Source organism: Mesocricetus auratus, unplaced genomic scaffold (assembly GCF_017639785.1).
Source record: "Mesocricetus auratus isolate SY011 unplaced genomic scaffold, BCM_Maur_2.0 Super-Scaffold_100013, whole genome shotgun sequence".
Classification (NCBI taxonomy): Eukaryota; Metazoa; Chordata; class Mammalia; order Rodentia; family Cricetidae; genus Mesocricetus; species Mesocricetus auratus.
The window spans coordinates 41,170,456-41,188,083 of record NW_024429196.1 but is presented as its reverse complement, the minus strand read 5'-3'; the positions used below and the strand labels follow the sequence as shown (position 1 = coordinate 41,188,083).

Sequence of the window (17,628 nt, the reverse complement as noted above, 5' to 3'; positions counted from 1 at the left end):
ATGTTAAATTTGCCTCATGTTACTATATATAAAATTTCCTCAGTGTTTTTCATGTTTATTCACAGGGCAGGATTCTCAGACAAACTAAAATATAACATTTGCTCAAACATTCAAATAAACCCTAAAATAAACCAACATATCTAGCTACCCTTGGACATTTTAGATAATGTAGTATGTTCATATGGTAAGATAAATAAGGCATAGAAGGCACAAATATGTCTGTGTCTTCATAAGTAGTTATGAGACTAGGAACACTGATTTTTGTTACTGATTGACCAGAAAGACTTGAATTTCTTTTCATGTTGTTTTGAAAGGTTTCTACTGACTCTGCTCTTAAGTTACTTTGGGAGACACAACTTCCTAATTCAACAACATTTTGTTGAAAGCCTTGCAGAACACAACCAGGATTCAACCATGGTGTATGTGTCTGTGGGAATCCAACTCTTGTGTATAACCAATGTCAGAGACATGGGTACATACAGAATAATGTTCAGATTACATCTTTTTTAAAATGATTGTTCCACAGCTTCGAAATTGTTAAAGTATGTTTTGGGCCCCTAATCTCCTGGCAATTCAGTATAGTTCTGCATTGTATTGTTAGAAGTTTGGGTCTGTTTTTTCTCTCTTCTAGTCACATATAGACCTTTGTTACATTTGGAGGTGACTTTTGTACAGGATGAGAGTGATTTAGCTTTATTCTTCTACATGTGGATGTTTAGATTTCTGAGCATAATTTATTGTCTAAACTTTCTTTTTTCCAATGTGTATTTTAGAAACCTTTTAAAAATCAGCCATAACTATGCGAGCTTATACACAAGTCTGTTCTAGTGAGCTGCATTTTTGTTTCTGTGGCAATACCATGCTGTTTTTGTCACTCTGACTCTTTAATATAATTTGAAATCAGGTGTGGTGATATTGCTAGAATTGTTCATTTTGTTTAGAACTGTTTCGGTATCCATATGAGTATTAAAATTGTTTTTCCTCTTTCTGTAAAGAATGATGCTGGGATTTTGATGCTGATAGCATTGAATATGTATATTGGTTTTTGTAGGGTAGCCATTTCTTAATATTCATTCTGCTGATCTATGAGCACAGGAGGAATTTTTATCTTTTAGTGTTTTCTCCAATTGCTTTCCTTGGTATTTTAATTTTTCACCGTAGAGGTGCTTTAAATATTTCACTAAGGAATGACTCTTAAAAACTGTTCAAGAGATGTTGATGTAGATCAGTGGCAAAAAGCATGAATATCATGCAAAAGCCTTGGGATTCATCTACAGTTTAGAAAAAAAGATTTCACATCCTGGAGTAGGGTGGTTTTCTCAGTGTTCTACAATATGCTTCAAGCATTTCATCTGTACATCAGTTCCATTGCTTTTTTATTTAAAATTTTGTATTTATTCTCTCTCTGTGTGTATTTGTACATGTGCAAGTGTTGATACACTTGTGTGTACCACAGAATATGTGTGGAGAACAGAGAATAATTTGTGGAAGTCAGTTCTCTCATTCTGTGTGTGTTCTGGGGATCAAACTCAGATCATCATGATTAGTGGCAAACATTTTTAACCTTTGAACCATCTCACTTACTCTATTCCATTACTTTCTAGAAATGCCTGTAAAGTTTTCATATGGAGTTTGAATTATATATAATATTTTCAATAAATAATGTATTTTAAACCATATATTATTTTCAATATAATATAGTTCCTGTATTATCGAAGATAGATTCTTCTCTCATGCAATGCATCCTGACAATAGTTTCCCTTCCTGCCACTCCTCCCAGCTCTCTCCCACCTTCCCTCTCCCTCAGATCTACTCTCATCTGTTTCCCTTCAAAAAAGAACAGGCATCCAAGAGACAACAGCCAATCACAACAAACAAGATGAAAAAAGACTAGGCAAAAGCCCTCACATTGAGCTTGACAAGGCAACTCAATAGAAGTAAAAGATTCCCAAGAGCAGACAAAATAGTCAGACATACACCTGTTCCCAGAGTTAGGAGGAGTCCCAGAAAAATATCAAGCTAATATCCATAATATATACAGAGGACCTGTGCAGATACCTGCAGGCCCTGTACTTGCCAACTCAGTCTCTGTGAGTCTATATGACCCCACCTTAGTTGATCCAATAGGTCATGTTCTGGTATCTTTCATCCCCTCTAACTCTTACAATCTGTCCTTCCCACTTCTCCAAGCTCTGTGGAGAGGATAAGATGGAGACCTCCAACTTAGACTTTTGCCCATAATGTCTTACTGCTGGAGGAAGCCTATCTGAGTATGATTGCACAAGACATCAATTTATGAATATATCAGAATATCATTATGAATTATTTCAGTTGGCCACTATTTATGGACATTTTACCTGTTCCTGCAGTCCACCAGGTCTTCTTATAGGCGCTTAATTTCTGCCACACCTTGCATACTTTAGATTCCAGGTTCATTTTATTTTCAGGATTATACCCAATTACTAGGTAATACTAGAAGAGGTATAGAGGCTGATGGTATATTCTTCGATGTTGAACTTTGACCTTGGAAAAATATAGTAAAAATAACTCAGTAGAGAGGTAGAGACTGTCAGTATCTCAACTTAGGGCACTTAGGACTGCTAAGTGAAGCATAGCTACTATCTGTCTTTAACTTAGCTTTACCTCCAAGCTTCAGTGATCATCTTAGGGGAAAGGAAGTTGGCTGTGGTAGTACATCTTGGTATATTTTCTTCTCAGGGGTTCTGGTCCTTTGTCTTTGAATTCCTGAGAATTGCTCCCCACCCTACTTTCTGATTCCAAGTTTTGCTATCAAGTCTTTTGTATGGTGTTTAATATTTCCTTTTTTAAAACTTAATTTTTAAATTTCCTTTAGAGAATTTCACATATGAGTTCTGTATTTACATCATTTGTACCCCCTCTGTCTTTCCTACACTCCTCCCACCCCTCCCATTTTATATCAAATTCATGCATGATCTCTTTCTCTTTAATTTTTGTCACATATATGTATATATCATGTATAAGTATTCATATGTTAATACAGCTTTCTGAGTCCACTTAGTGTTGCTCTTATGTGTGTTTATTTAGGGATGACTAAGGATTGGATAAGATATCAGGAGCTTGTCCCTGGAGAAGACTAATTCTCTCTCTCTAAATAGCCATTAATTGCCTGTAGCACTTCATCCAGGGGTAGAGCACTGTGAAATTTCCCCCATCCATGTTGTCATGTTTTCTGGTGTTACCATTAGGCTGGTTGTGTTTGAGCAACCATATTGTTGAGATTTCATGGATGTGGCTTTCCTGCCATATTTAAAAGACAGTGTCTTATGATAGTTGTCCTGGTCCCCTGGCTCTTTCTGTGTTTCTCCTCCCTCGTCTATGATGTCTTGGTGAAGGAGCTGTGCTGCACATGTATCACCCCACAGAGTTGGCATTTTGCTTTTAGCACTTTGATCTGTTATGGATTTTTGTAATTCATTTGCTGTAAAATTTCACGTGTGAGAGTTACTTATCTGTGGTTATAATGATACATATTTAGAATATTAGAATGCAGTTAGAAATTATACCTATTTAGGAAAGTGTTGTAGTAGGTTCTTCTCTAGGGTCCATGACCTCACCAGCTACAGGCAAATGGCTAGGTTTACAGCAGTAGGCACAAATTCCTTCCTATTGAGCACCTTCTGATTCTATAAGGACTAGTTCTTGGAGAGGAAACTTTTGGGTCATTTCCAGCTTGATTCCTCCAGTCCCATGTCCAAAGTATTATGTCTTCAGCAATAAGGACTTAATTTCAACTTCTGGGAGGCAACCAAGAGCATGACAGTAATCTGTATTATTTTGGTGCCTTTCTGGAATCCCTGACTAATGACTCTAAGGAGGTTTTCCATTTCCAGCACTGGGATGTTTAGTAGTTTTACAGTTTCTGAGTTTGCAGTCACTCAGTGGTAGTGATATAACAAAAATAGTGCTACCTGTTGTCCATATACTGTTGTAACAATAGCTGGCTAGCATGTGGGACCTGAAGGTGCTTTTGTCTGTTGTCCACAAACCTACATGCACCAAAGATCAATCTCCTTGCTTCTTATACCTTTTTGTGATGGCTTGACTGCTATTTTTCCTGTATTCTCTCTTTTGTTGTTGATGTTTGTTTGTTTTTGCTAAATTCCAGGTTTCTGTTAATACATTTTTCTGCATGAGATCACAGTCTTTTGTATAGAATCTGGAGCAATGCTCTGAGCCTTATCTTTATAAGCTGGGAACCTACAGTCACTATATATCTTATGGGCTAATTGCAAACTATAGGGATTTCACATATTGTTCTGACATGTTTTATACCTATTCCCTTCCACATGCTCACACTCTATCCCAATAACTGCTTTCCTTATCCATGCTCATTCAAATTACCATGATCTGAAATTTATCTGTCATCTAGGCTTCACTAGTTATAATCTTGGGGGTTTCTCCAATTCCTGCCTTGCTGTTCATACATTGTGTAATTTTTTCACTAATAAATGTGGAGATTAATATATGCTTGAAAAACATTGTCGGTCAATTATATAAACTTCTTTAAGATATTCCTATTCCAACTATATTTGCTATGCTTTTCTTGCTTGAGTCTTTAACAGGTGGTAGTAAAATGCTGTGCCTGTATGACTAGAGTTCTACTCTGTACACCCTTCTCATGAGTCTGAGGTAGGTGTAGGCTTTTTGTTACAAATGCTATTTTCTATATGACATGTAGCTGGTATAAATCCATAAGTGTCATAATATATTTGGTATATAAGAGGGAAGTTAGGGAATGATTGATATTTTTACATTGGAGTGTTTGTGAAAAATCAAATACTCTGGTTAAGTCTGTTCTTAACTTCCCATTAAAAAGTGGGTGCTATTGATAAGCTTCCCAAGTCACCTGGCTTAAGATCCACTTTAACAGCCAGTTCAGGACCATCAGAAGTGATTCCTCGCACATGTCTCAGAAAAGGTGATTTGAGTCTCTATTTTCCATTGAAGTTTTCTTGAAGAAAAGAAAAGAAAGACTCTCCTCACAGAGTACTATAAGGAAAATCATATCCCATGATAATTTGTGGAGGACATGAATGACTCAATACCTTTCCACATGTCCTTCCTCGCTATTTCCTCTACAAGTGGTGCCAGAAGCCAAGTGATTGAAAATCCTAGATAAGTTAAAGGAGTCTCAAAATTATCTCTAAAAATCCAAACTTCCTGTGGCTTTGGTGAATTCTAGTCAGAAAATCCTCATATAGCATTGCTTTCAAGGATACTGTAGAATTATGTAATACAAGAAAGGGCTTGCATTCAGCAATGAGTTTTCAAAATGTGTTATTCCACATGAAAGATATGTACATGAGGCCAAATTGGTAGTAGGGAGGTTTGAAAGACTGGGACTGCTTGCCATTTTCTGCATTGTTCTATTCCATCGATGACGCTGCTCTTGATCTACAAGCAGTCCATGACTTGTTGCCATCTGGCAGACGGCTCCAGCACCATAAGGTGCACTGAACTGTTAGCAATGGCAAACACTGGTCTATATTTGTCACAGTGTACCAGCACCGACCCAGAAGTCATTTGCCTGATGTTACAGAGAACATTCTGATAGCAGTGAGTTAAACTTCATGGAATGTCTTTTTCCTGCTGATCATAAAGGTCATCAACAATGATTCCTTTTGTGGAAGAACATTTTGTTAAAAATATGTAGCCCCAGGAAGGCTTAGTGTATGTGCTCTTGGTTTTGAAGTTGATACCCTACCAATTGTACATTCGTTATTAATGACACAGACAATAGTAATAATATCCAGAGAGGGAATTTTTTATTTTTTATTTTATTTAAATTAGAAACAAGTTTAATTCACATGTGAATCCTAGCTACCACTCCCTCCCCTCCTCCTCCTCCTCCCCACCAGCTTCCCCCACCCCCACCCAATTCCTCTCTGTTCCCCAGGAAGGGTAAGGCTCTCCATGGGGGATTTCCAGAGTCTGTCATTTTATTCAGATCAGGGCCTAGGCCCTCCCCCCAAGAGTTCAGGCATCCCTCATTGTGGGATGGACACCCAAAGTCCATTTGTATGTCAGGGATACTGTTCTACTACCCAAGGCCCCATACATTTTCTAGGCCTCCTCACTGACACCCACATTCAGGGGGTCTTGATCAGTCCCATGCTAGCCTCCCAGCCATCAGTCTGGGATCCAAGAGCTCCCCCCTTGTTCAGGTCAGCTGTTACTGTGGGCTAAACCAGCCCAGTATTGACCCCTTTGCTCATCAGTCCTCCCCAGAGAGGGAAATTTATAAAGAAATTGTACAGCACAGAAAGGCATAACTATATTCCCACCTATAGCCCTTCTGTTTGAGTATCAGTTATACTCAATTAGTGAGGGGCTTGTAGAAGTCTGTATGTGTTATTATTTTTGGTCACATTAGTAATTCAGAAGTTACTGAGCTAGGCTGAAGTCTGGAAGTTCAGAAAACACTATCTCTGGGAAACTTCCATGTGCAGCCTAAATTCTAGAATGATTTTCTCTTTACCCTCCCTTAATATCGGCCTCATGTTCTGCACATCTACCCCTAAACCTCAGATGTGGTTACCTCTTGCTTTTGAAACTTCTCTAACTGTTTGAACTCTCATGTCTTCTTGCTCATGAAGTTGGCCTGGATTGTTGGGATATCTAATACTGTGAATTGCCAACATTCTAGATCATCTTGCAGATTCTATTTGGGAATCTTGCCATCTTCAGTGAAACACACTTGATAGAAAGTAGAATTTCAAAAGATAAATTCTGGTGTCTTGTGAGGAAAGGCTTCGCTCTGACCTTGTTCTTGAGAACCAATAGACACCCTTCCACCATGCAGAAACAGGGGTTGTTTTTTTCATTTGAGATAAGAACATTCAGCCATGAATGTCTACAACCAAGCTAGTTATCTTAATGACTCGCTGCAGTGAAAGGTGAGTTTAGGATGTGAACATGGCATCATGTGTTGCATAATCTGGTTAATGTGCAGTCAAGTGAATTACAAGGAATTGTTTACAAAGTGGTGAGGACTAGTGTTGGGATATTCGGGCTTTGAATATACTGGGATTTCTCTGTGTGTAGATCTGATAGTAATTATTTGATACAATGGCAGAAATTGAGTCCCTGTTTCATATCAGAAATAGCTTTATGCAGTACATATTGTAGTTTTCTCTTTATAACCTGAAACTAATTTCCTTCTAGAACTGCTGAATGAAGCTTTTCCATTGTGAGCATTTATTGTGTCCTGCTATTTCACCTCGCTTTCTCAAATTCCCTCCATCATGACTATTCAGGGTGGGCTCTTCATTGACTGGCACCGTGCATACTCCTTGTTTAAGACTCTTCTATTCTTTACAACTTTCTTCCTTAGGTTCATGGCTAATGCCTAATTGCTCTATAATATTCCCAGCAGTTTTCTAATCTTTGAATACTTGTTTTCTTTTTCATATCTATCTGGAGAGACCCTAAACATAATACATGTGAGTATGTGTTTATTCTAAGGCTAGGTAACTAAAACATGATAAGGAAGTACCTATCTGGTATCTCAACACATCCACTTCCAATTGTGTTTCTTGAAATGCTTTGCTTTCTCATTGTCTGTAGCAAACTGTGGAATTCTTTCTCATCTTGTCTCAAATTCCCTAAACAAGTCCAAATCACCACTCTTGCATGAGAAAGCAGAAGCACTGGGAATATTTTTGGTACCTTCCATTCTCTCTATGTAGGAGGCTTGTCTACATCCACACCTGTGCCAGACTTTGCTGATGTGGTTTTCATATGTTTACCTGGAGTCTCCCAGTGCTGTTTCATCCTTGACTCACTTTACCTGCATCTTGAGCCATTGGGGAAGTTCTTTCTGAGAGCATAAAATGTTGCCCCAATGGCATTTGTTAGTCCACACTCTACTCCATCTCTTGCTAAATGATTTCACTCTTGTGATTTCTTCAGTTCTGCATCATGAGCAAATGATTGCCAAGATTTTAGCTATGGTTTAGTTTTTAGTCTGGTTCCCACTTGTGAAATTTTCTCTGGGAAATATCACAAAGTTCTTGCAAGTAAGTATCAGTGTCACCTATGCCATCTTCCTTTCCTTTAGCCTGCAGTTTGTAAGCACCAGACTTACTCTATTATAAGTTCCACTAGCTTCCCCATTTACTTATTCATTGACCCCCATTTCCTTCTGTCTCTACTCACTTGGCTGTTAGTCTAAGACTATCCTATCTTTTGTCATGATCATCACAACAGTCTCTTAATCAGCTTCTTCAATTCTAGTCTCATGCTCTAACCAGTGGTTATACTGAAGAAAGAGAGGTCTTTCTGAAATACAGGCATGATCCGTCAAGCCCTTTTAGGGACTTCATCTCAGCTTTATGGTGCATAACATATTTTCTCTGATCTTCAGCTCTCTCTTTCCTCTTCTGCAGTCTCACTTGTGCTATTCTCTCTCCTTTTGTGGGTTATTACAAATATTACTTCTCCCAAACTTATTCTTCTTTCCTTTATCAACAATGTACTTTCCCCAACTCTGTTCAGCACACACATATGAATTCTCAGTTCTCAACTCAGAAAGCATTTCCTAAGGGAGTTTTTCTTTGCTTCTTATCCCTCAACTCAAACAGTATTAGGACTATTTATAGTCTGTATGCTTCCATTCTAAAACCTGACACTGTGTGCCATTATTTCCATTAATATTTGGTTGATATCTGCTACTTTATTAGAATATAAGTCTTATGTGAAGGGTCCCTGTTATTTTTTTACTCACCATACCCAGTGTCTGAGGAGACAGTGTATTATGTTAGATGGATGAATAAATGTAACCTAAAAACTTAATCATTACAATAACTTTAAAGTTAAGTACTAATCATTCTTATTCTATAGAATTATAAACTGAGCCTTCAAAATTATGTCACATGCTTGATACTGTATAGGTTAAGTAAAATAGTTCTAGGGTTTAATTATCTAGTTTAGTGTATTTGTTAAGAATATATTTTAAAGAATATAAATTAGTATAGACATTTTGTTAGTTTCACTGTAAATTAGATTTAAAATCACATAAGTCACAGTAATACTTACTTTAAAACTAATAAAATGAAACAAAAGACATCTTACAGTTAAATAAATAGTGAAATTGAAATTTGGATATGTACACACACACACACACACACATATATACACACACACACACACATATATATATATATATAGGTTATTAAAATAATGACATTCCAATATCCTTGTGAGGGGATATTAAAAAGAACAGTAGCAATGTAATAAAATATTACAATGTAATAAAATATTAATAAATGTGTATATGGAAACAGAAAGAAGAGTTCTGTGATAACCTGTTTCTTTGGGTTATAGTAGTGTATAGTATATGGATAATTTATTTATTCCTTGTCATAGTTTTTCTTTGCCCAGTTTTCTATGTTGGTAACTCAGTTTTTAAAAATATTCTTATATAAAATTTATTTGTTTCATGAATACTTTAAAATATTAATAGGGAATAGTTATTAAAGCTACTCAAAATCTAACCTAGTCCTTTTAATCTGTAGCCATATTCCTTCCTTGCTTGTTTCCTTCCTTTCCTCCCTTCTCTGCCTTTTTTGGCATGTTGTGACACATATCTTTAAAAAATATAATTTACTAGTTGGGTGGTGGTGGCATACACCTTTAATCCCAGCACTTGGGAGACAGAGGCAGTCAGATCTCCATGAGTTCAAAGCCAGTGTGGTCTACAGAGTGTGTTCCAGGACAGCCAGGGATGTTATACAGAAAACCAAAAAAATTACTTAAAATTTACTTCATGTACAACATTGGAATTTTGCCTACATGTATGTCTGTGAGGATATCAGATCTGTTATTTCCCATGTGAGTGGTAGCAATAGAACCCAGGTCCTCTAGAAGAACAGCCAGGCACTTATCCACTGTGGCATGTCTGCAGCCTCCTTTTGATCAGTCAGAGATGGAGGCACAGCTCAAATGTGTTGCCCTCATCAGCTTAAAAAGGGCCCTTAACTTTAGGAGTCTTTTTAAATGTAAATTTTATTTAAATTAGAAACTATCTTATTTTACATATCAATCCCAGTTCCCTCTCCCTTCAGTCCTCCCATGCCTCCCACCAACCCCCTCATCCCATTCCTCATCCATTCCCCAGGGAGGGTGCAGCCTTCCATGAGGGATCATCAAAATCTGTCAAGCCTATGACCTAACCTGTGTATCTAGGCTGAGATAGTATCTTGACTCATATAAAACTGAATCTTCCTTTGGCTTTGATGCAGAAAGAGTTAAGTCTGAAGTTGAGATGGAGTTTATTAAAAATACTTCAGAATAGATTTAAGCACAGGAGTAAAGAGAAAGGAAGGCACTCTGGGAGAAAGTAGGCACACCCAAAAGTTTCACTCCTTTTTTTTCTACATCTATTCTTCTTGCTCTTTATAAATAATTGTATTTATTGCCATACAAAATTCTATAAGAAATATAAAAAATCAATCTACAGTGCAATGATTGTAGAATTTTGAGTTATGAAACATTAGCTTAGTATTTTCTTAAATTTTTTGTCACTTTTTCCCATGTTGTAAAAGTTGGTACAAGAGTTGGGAAGCAGCTCAAAAGTCTTAAATGAAAAAAAAAGAGAAATATATGCACTAGGTTGCTATTGAATTGATGGACAACATCTAAGTATATTAAGTTTTCAATATAGAATTATCGGTAATTTAAGCTAATTTTCTGGTCTTATCCATGTATAGACATACACTTACATATTTATTTGTTGTCTCTTTTAAAGGCTTTTAAAACCAAGGATGGCTATCTTGTAATTGGAGCAGGAAATAACCAACAGTTTGCTGTTGTATGCAAGGTAATCCATAATTACCAGAATTGGTGGGTGGCAGGTTCAGCTGTTCATTTTGTAAAAACTGAGGGAGAGTACAATTTTGCCTGATGGTGTTACTGAGTCCCAACTACTTCAGTTTCCTGTGTTAGCACCTATTAGTACACCACCTGATACAAATGATGAGTCATTGGTCTGAAAATCATTCCCCTATCATCTTTGTTTCCTTCCTTCCTTCCTTCCTTCCTTCCTTCCTTCCTTCCTTCCTTCCTTCCTTCCTTCCTCCCTCCCTCCCTCCCTCCTTCCTTCCTTCCTTCCTTCTTTCCTTCCTTCCTTCCATTCTTTCTTTGCATGTTATATGCTTACCTATGTGTACATACTAAGGTATGCATGTGTAGGTATCCTTCTACCTTGTGTGTTCTGGAGAATTTTTGTTGTTATTGGCTTCTTTAGTTTTGAGTAGTATCTAGTTTAAATGAGAAATTATAACTTAAAATTTTCTCAATTAAAATTTTTAATTTTAATTAAAATATAATTATGTCATTACCCTCTTCTCTCTCCAACTCATCTCCTGTACCCTTCTCAACTCCTCTCAAATTGATGACCTCTTTTTCTTTTACACACACACACACACACACACACACATATATATATACATTCAATATACATATATACATATATACTTTTCTCTATTTTGAGTCCTGTGACTTTTCTCCTTTTTTCTCTACTGACCCCAGATTCCTCCCTTTCCCCTATATCATATTTAATCAGGCCCAAATATAAGTGAAATATTTGCAAGTTAAATTTACATTCTGTTAGAAATTATAAGACTTTTTTTTCAGTTACCTTTGTTTAATGAATGGCCTTCTGTGAAATTCATGCTTAAATATTTTAGAAACTGGAGTTATAGCAGAAATATTTCTTTTCAGCAAGGCCTGAGAAAGCCTTGAAATACTTGAACCAATTTAAGTTAGGAATCTGCTAAATTTTTGGCATTGCCTAGACAGTTCTTAATATTTTCATCTTTTACCTTGAATTTAGATCTTCTGTTTTAAGATCATTTTAAAAATAAAGTACAGAATTTTGAAAATTTCAGAGTGTCACTTCACTTTCACTAGTTTAAATCCAAGAAATATAAGGTTGTGAAAATATGTTTGTTTTTATTTTTTCTTGCGTGTAGACTAAGGTTTCACCTGTGAAAACCTTTTTCCTGACAGAAAGAATTACATTTTTTTTAATCAACTCTGTCACCATAAGCTTTCTGTCTTATTAAGGTTCCTGAACTCCTCAGAGGAACCGTTTTCATTATAGTAGTTAGCTTACTATGCACAAGAATTATTTATTATATTACGGAGCCTCTTTTGTGTGAGAGGTTAACAAGCAGAGCTAAATATCGCACCAAGAGGTGGGAAGCCTGTAGAAAAGGTGACAAGTGGAGAGGGTTCCCACTGCAGGAAGGGCTGGCTCAGCTGATGTGGGAAGAGGGGAAGCTTTTGTAATAGCGACTCAGAGAGTGTAGAGAAAATTGATTCAAACATTTGATCTGGGATCAAAGAATCTTTATTACAAATGGTCAGCTTTAAAAATATGAAACATACGGAAACCGTTGCCTGTGAAGTCATTTATGTACTCAACAAGAGATGGAAACTGCAGCTCTGTACTTTAAACAAGTACAGATTTGCCTTCTGTGCCACATGTTTAGAGCCGCTCTCTCTCTGCTTCTCGCCCTCTTTCCCCCTCCCCAAGTTGACATGTTTTTCTTTGTTTTGTTTTTAATTTTTGATTCATTACTGCTGCTTACTTTGAAATGTTTAAACTTCTTCTTAAGTATCTATAAGGACACTTTCTGGAAAAGACTTATTTCCAAGCAGAATATTTGCCACACATTTCAGTACTAACATATGACTTACTGTTATGATATGCTTGCACATTGCTTCCAAAGGGAGACTGTCATAGGGCTTAGATAATGGCACACTTGACTTTGATTTTCCCATATGTGAGTTAGGAATGATAATCCCTGCTATGAGCCATCAAAGGAGTGTCTGTAAAAATTCTGGGAGGAAATGTGCGGAGGGTTTCAGTGTTATGTAGGTCATTTGTTGGAGTTACTGAGTGAGCACTGAAGATTGGTAGACTTTTTTTAATGTTTGCAATTATGTTATCACGTGTAAACTTATACTTCACTTCTTTTAATCCAATTAAAAACAACTTTTGTATTTCTATTTGAATACGACTCCTCTTTTCTTACCAGTAATACACAAACAATGAATTTCTCATTCTATTTCATTCACACTTATCTGATAGGGATGGGCTCATGCAAACTGGCCTCAAAAAAGTGAGCCTAAGTCAGATTCTTTAGGAAAGTCACAGCAACTCAGCCTCTTAGGAAAGGAGGTGGCAACTGTCTGTGATGAATTGATGAGAAAGTAGAATTTGATATACTGACCGATTAACATGTTTTAAGGAGGAGCCCTATTTGGAAGTTCTTGTTTTCAGGGGCCAGAGTCAGAACAAAAAAAAATTAAGGCTTGGGGTCAAAAATATATTGCTATATATAAAGTGAACCTTGGTTTATGACAATTTCTATTTTGTGTTCCTTAACATGATGTAGAAGAGTAGGGAAAGTGAGCATATGTAAGCTATTTTAAACTGATTGATGCCAACATTTATGACTATTTCTATTTGAAGTATATTGACATACTCTTTATAGTCACTTAGACTGATGGTTTCCTTCACTGGGTACAGAATGCATTGGTTTTCAACTTCAATATGTATAGAATCTTATACTCACATTCTCAAAGGTCTGACTTTGGTGTGTTTGAGGTAGGGCACAGGAAACTTCAATTTTAATAAATGCTATACTAGATTCGGGTGCAGGTGGTCTGGATCCATTGTTGCATGATTTATAAAGGCTTTCTGAGTCTTGCTTCTAGTCAGGTAACCACTGGTAAAGTACTTAATCTTTTCTAAGCATCTGTTTCCATCTGTGTAAAATGTAGATTGTAATATATAACTATTCCAACACATATATTGTGGGGATTATAAGGGCTAGTTATATAAGCAAAGCACAGCGGGCTCCTAGCTCACAAGAGGCCCTTATTACCTGGCCTCTAAAATTTTCAGTAGGATAATTCTGGTTCTAGGACAGACCCAGGTGACATACCTCCCTTTGCCCCTTTAGTACTGCCCTATGATAAGACCTGAGCATTTATCAGGGTGACTCGGCTTTAAGATTCTGAGTAAAGATTCTGAATATCAGAATTTGAAGTTCTTGTAAACTGGTAGCACATTGATCAGGTGTTCTGTCTAGTTACTCTGTTTTACCTAAATTCAATGGAGCCTAAAGTCTAAGCCTTGGTACCAGGCAAGAAAGCTGAGCTCCAGAGTTGCTCTTTATCTCTGTACAAGGAGAATTAGAAGTGAACTGTGGTCTCCATGTAGAGAGATCCTTCGTTTTGCCTCCTGTGTACTTTGTTTTGTGCTAGCCACTGAGGCATCCCCACAGTACAGAGGGCAGAGGCCACATCTGAGGGAGAGAACTTTTCTTCATGGCTCAGCTCAGTCAAAAAAAGGAGGGAATCTGTTGCTGCTGACCTGTGCTCTGGCCATTTGGCCTCTGCCTTAAAATACACCAAAAGTGGGGTAACCCAAGAGGAAGACTGTGGAGAGAAGAAGGATTGCAGAGAGAAGGGGACTGTAGAGAGAAAGACTGCAGAGAGGAGGACTTCATAGAGAAGGACTGCAAAGGGGGAGTTTTCAAAATGATCTTTGAAGTTGTCTGTAAATTTCTGGGCTTGTACTTGTGCTGTACATACACTGATATAATCCAAGTTGCTGCATCAAACATGCTGACAGCCCAAATGACAGATACCTTCATGCCCAGGTTATAGTGTGATTTGTAAGTGAGGCAGATTCTAATTATATGCAAATCTTGGGAATTGAACCAATATTAGTTCCAAAATATATGTAAAGTGTAAAGAAACTTTCAGCTTAGGCTTAAGTTGGTCAACTTGTAAAAACAATAACATCAGAAAGTCTCTTTAGGATTTAAACAAGACTCAGAAGTTCTTTTTAAAATTATTTTCTTTTATGTGTATATGTGTATAGCTTCTTGTCTGCAAGTAAGTGCACCAGGTGCATGCAGGTGCCTGAGGGAGGCTAAAAGAGGGTGTCAGAACCCCTGAAATTGGATTTTCAGGTGTTGTACTAGTACTAGGAACCAAACTCGGGTACTTCGCAAGACAGTAAGTACTCTTAACACTTGAGCAATCTTTCCAGCCCTCAGAAATTCTTAGTATAATGTTAAAAAAGACTGTGATATTATCCAAAATTATTCAGATTATGAAGAATCTGATGTTTCATAAGGAAAGACAAAAATAAGTATATGGCAATATCAGAACAACACAGATGTAGGAATTAATTCAGAAAGGCTGTAACAGCTGTTTTCAAAATTCTCATGTAATCATTATAAACTGGGTGGTGGAGGTTCATGCCTTTAATGTCAACACTTGGGAGGCAGAAACAGGCGCATTTCTGAGTTTAAGGCCAGCCTTGTCTACAAGAGTGAGTTTCAGGATAGCCAGGGCTATATAGACAAACCCTATCTTGAAAACAACAACAATAAAAACAAAACAAAATAGGAAAAAGAGGCATTAGGGGCACTGTAAATAAATGGGAAGGAAGAAGTGTTTAGCAAAGATATTGAATATATGAAGACCAAATTCGTATGACTTTAGTGTGGGTGGTAATTCATACAATCTAAGGCTCAGCTGTCTTTCAGAAAGAAATGTTGCTGTACAAGTGAGGAATTACACTGGGGAAAAGATATGCAGAGGCTTTCCACTGCATTAACCACTGATTTGTCAGGAAAGGAAGACAAAAGGGAAGACAGGATAAAGGTATTGGCATGCCATTATCTTTTTTACATCTGGTAGTTTACAAGTAAAAGAGTTTAAATTGTGTCTGTACTAAGGAAAATTTCCTTGAATGCAAAAACTTGTAACCTATAACCAGTGGGAAGATTTGAACAATGGAGAGAAACAAAATGAGGTAGACGTTATGGAAGAAGTCTGACCTTTTAATAGAGAGGGCAGGAAAATCTGTGATTCAGTATGAGGATGGAGACTTTCATAATGGATCACTATAAGAAACTCTGTTATTTATGGAACAGTCAGTATCTGAGCTGCTTGAATGAAGAACACTGTTGTTATTGTTGTTATTATTGTTTTGAAACGGGTTTCTCCTTGTAGTCATGGCCATCCTGGAACTCTGTAGATCAGGCTGACCTTGAACCCAAGAGACTTGCCTGCCTCTGCCTCCCAAGTGCTGAGTTTAAAGGTGTGTGCCACAGGCTCAGCAAAGAATGACTTTTAAACAATGAGTCTCTCACAAGCTGGCTTGTGATGCTGTGACACATGGGTTTGGATTATTCTGCGTTCAGTGAAAGTGGAGAAACTGAGCAATGTAACTTCCCATCCCTCCTTAAGACAAGAACTCAGGCAAACTAAGAAAACCATTTCCTGATGGACTGGATCATAGGAGTAATTAGGGGTATTTGGTTATTTTCAGCTAAGATTCCAAGATTCCCATGAATATCAAGGATTAGAATACAGTAGAGAAAAAACAGGTGTATTACTAAGAGAATGAGCCAGGAGAGAGCTCATGTTTGATGTCCAGTTCATTCAGCTGGATAGACTGTGTATACACAAGAGAGCTAAAAAGAGATTGATTTGGTAGGGACCTCAAAGCTAGTATGGGGCTTCAGTGACTTTGCCAAACTCCATGATGGGATATGATATTTATGAATTTAAGAGAGGTTTTAGCAGATATAAATGATTTAGACAACCATGTAAGTTGATTTCCAAAAGTTATAAAACAATCAAGAGGGGATGATAAAAGGCAGCAGACATGTCACTTAAAGGTAAGTGTGGCAAGGTTTGTGTCAAGTCAGTTTCTAAGGAAAATTTTGACAGAAAGCCAAATGCTATGCCACTGAGGTTCTGGAAGGCTTTAAGATCAGAGTAATAGTTCACAGAAGATATAAATGACAAAAACAACAAAGGTAAAAAAGATTAAGCTTTACCAAGAACTGAAGAATTGGTTTTGAATATTCAGCAGTGTACTTTTCTCCCTTGAAATAAAGTAGGTTAAGGGTGGAGATTGTTCATCCAGCCCAGGTTCTTTCAAATAAGATCATTGGTAAGGCAAGAGCCAGAGTGGGACAAGAGCCTGTCAATGCTGAGAAGTCACTTCTAATTGCCAGCAATGCATGCTAAAACATGACCGTGACCCCACTGGCCCTGTGGTACACTGAACATCTCAAGGTGACCTCCCAGGGGAAGGAAGATATGCAGTAGTCCTGCAGCAGAGGCACTCCAGGATGAGGAGGCTGCCTGGTACATGAAAAAGAGCTGTGTGTTATGGATGGCTAGATAGAATAGTATTTTATATCTATGGCTGCTGGATCCAATATTGCTCTTTCATAAAACAAGTTTTGAGATCTTTTTTTAATATGGCACTTTTTAATTGGAAATTTTGTTTTCACACCACATAATTTGATCATTATCTCCCTCCAATCCTGCTTCATGCCTATCCACCCACCCAACTCCATGCCTTTTCTTTCTTTAGAAAACAAATAGGCAAAGCAACCAAACCATTATAATAAAAAAGAAGAAAAAAATTAGAAATACACACAATCCATAAGAACACAAAAATCAGAAAACAAACTATACAAGCAAAAGGCTAGGAAGACACAAATTTCCCCAAACTGTATTAGACCCATAGTCTACAGAAAT

The 17,628-nt window shown here is 37.2% G+C and overlaps 1 protein-coding gene across 2 annotated transcripts in view; it reads left to right on the top strand.

The window, feature by feature from the left end:
• Sugct (succinyl-CoA:glutarate-CoA transferase) overlaps positions 1 to 17,628 on the top strand; it is a 683,098-nt gene that overhangs the window by 259,300 nt on the left and 406,170 nt on the right. For both annotated transcript variants that reach the window (XM_005071802.4, XM_013114681.3), the window contains exon 10: positions 10,790 to 10,861. In XM_005071802.4, the coding sequence (XP_005071859.1) occupies positions 10,790 to 10,861 (72 nt within the window). The remainder of the gene's footprint in view (positions 1 to 10,789; positions 10,862 to 17,628) is intronic.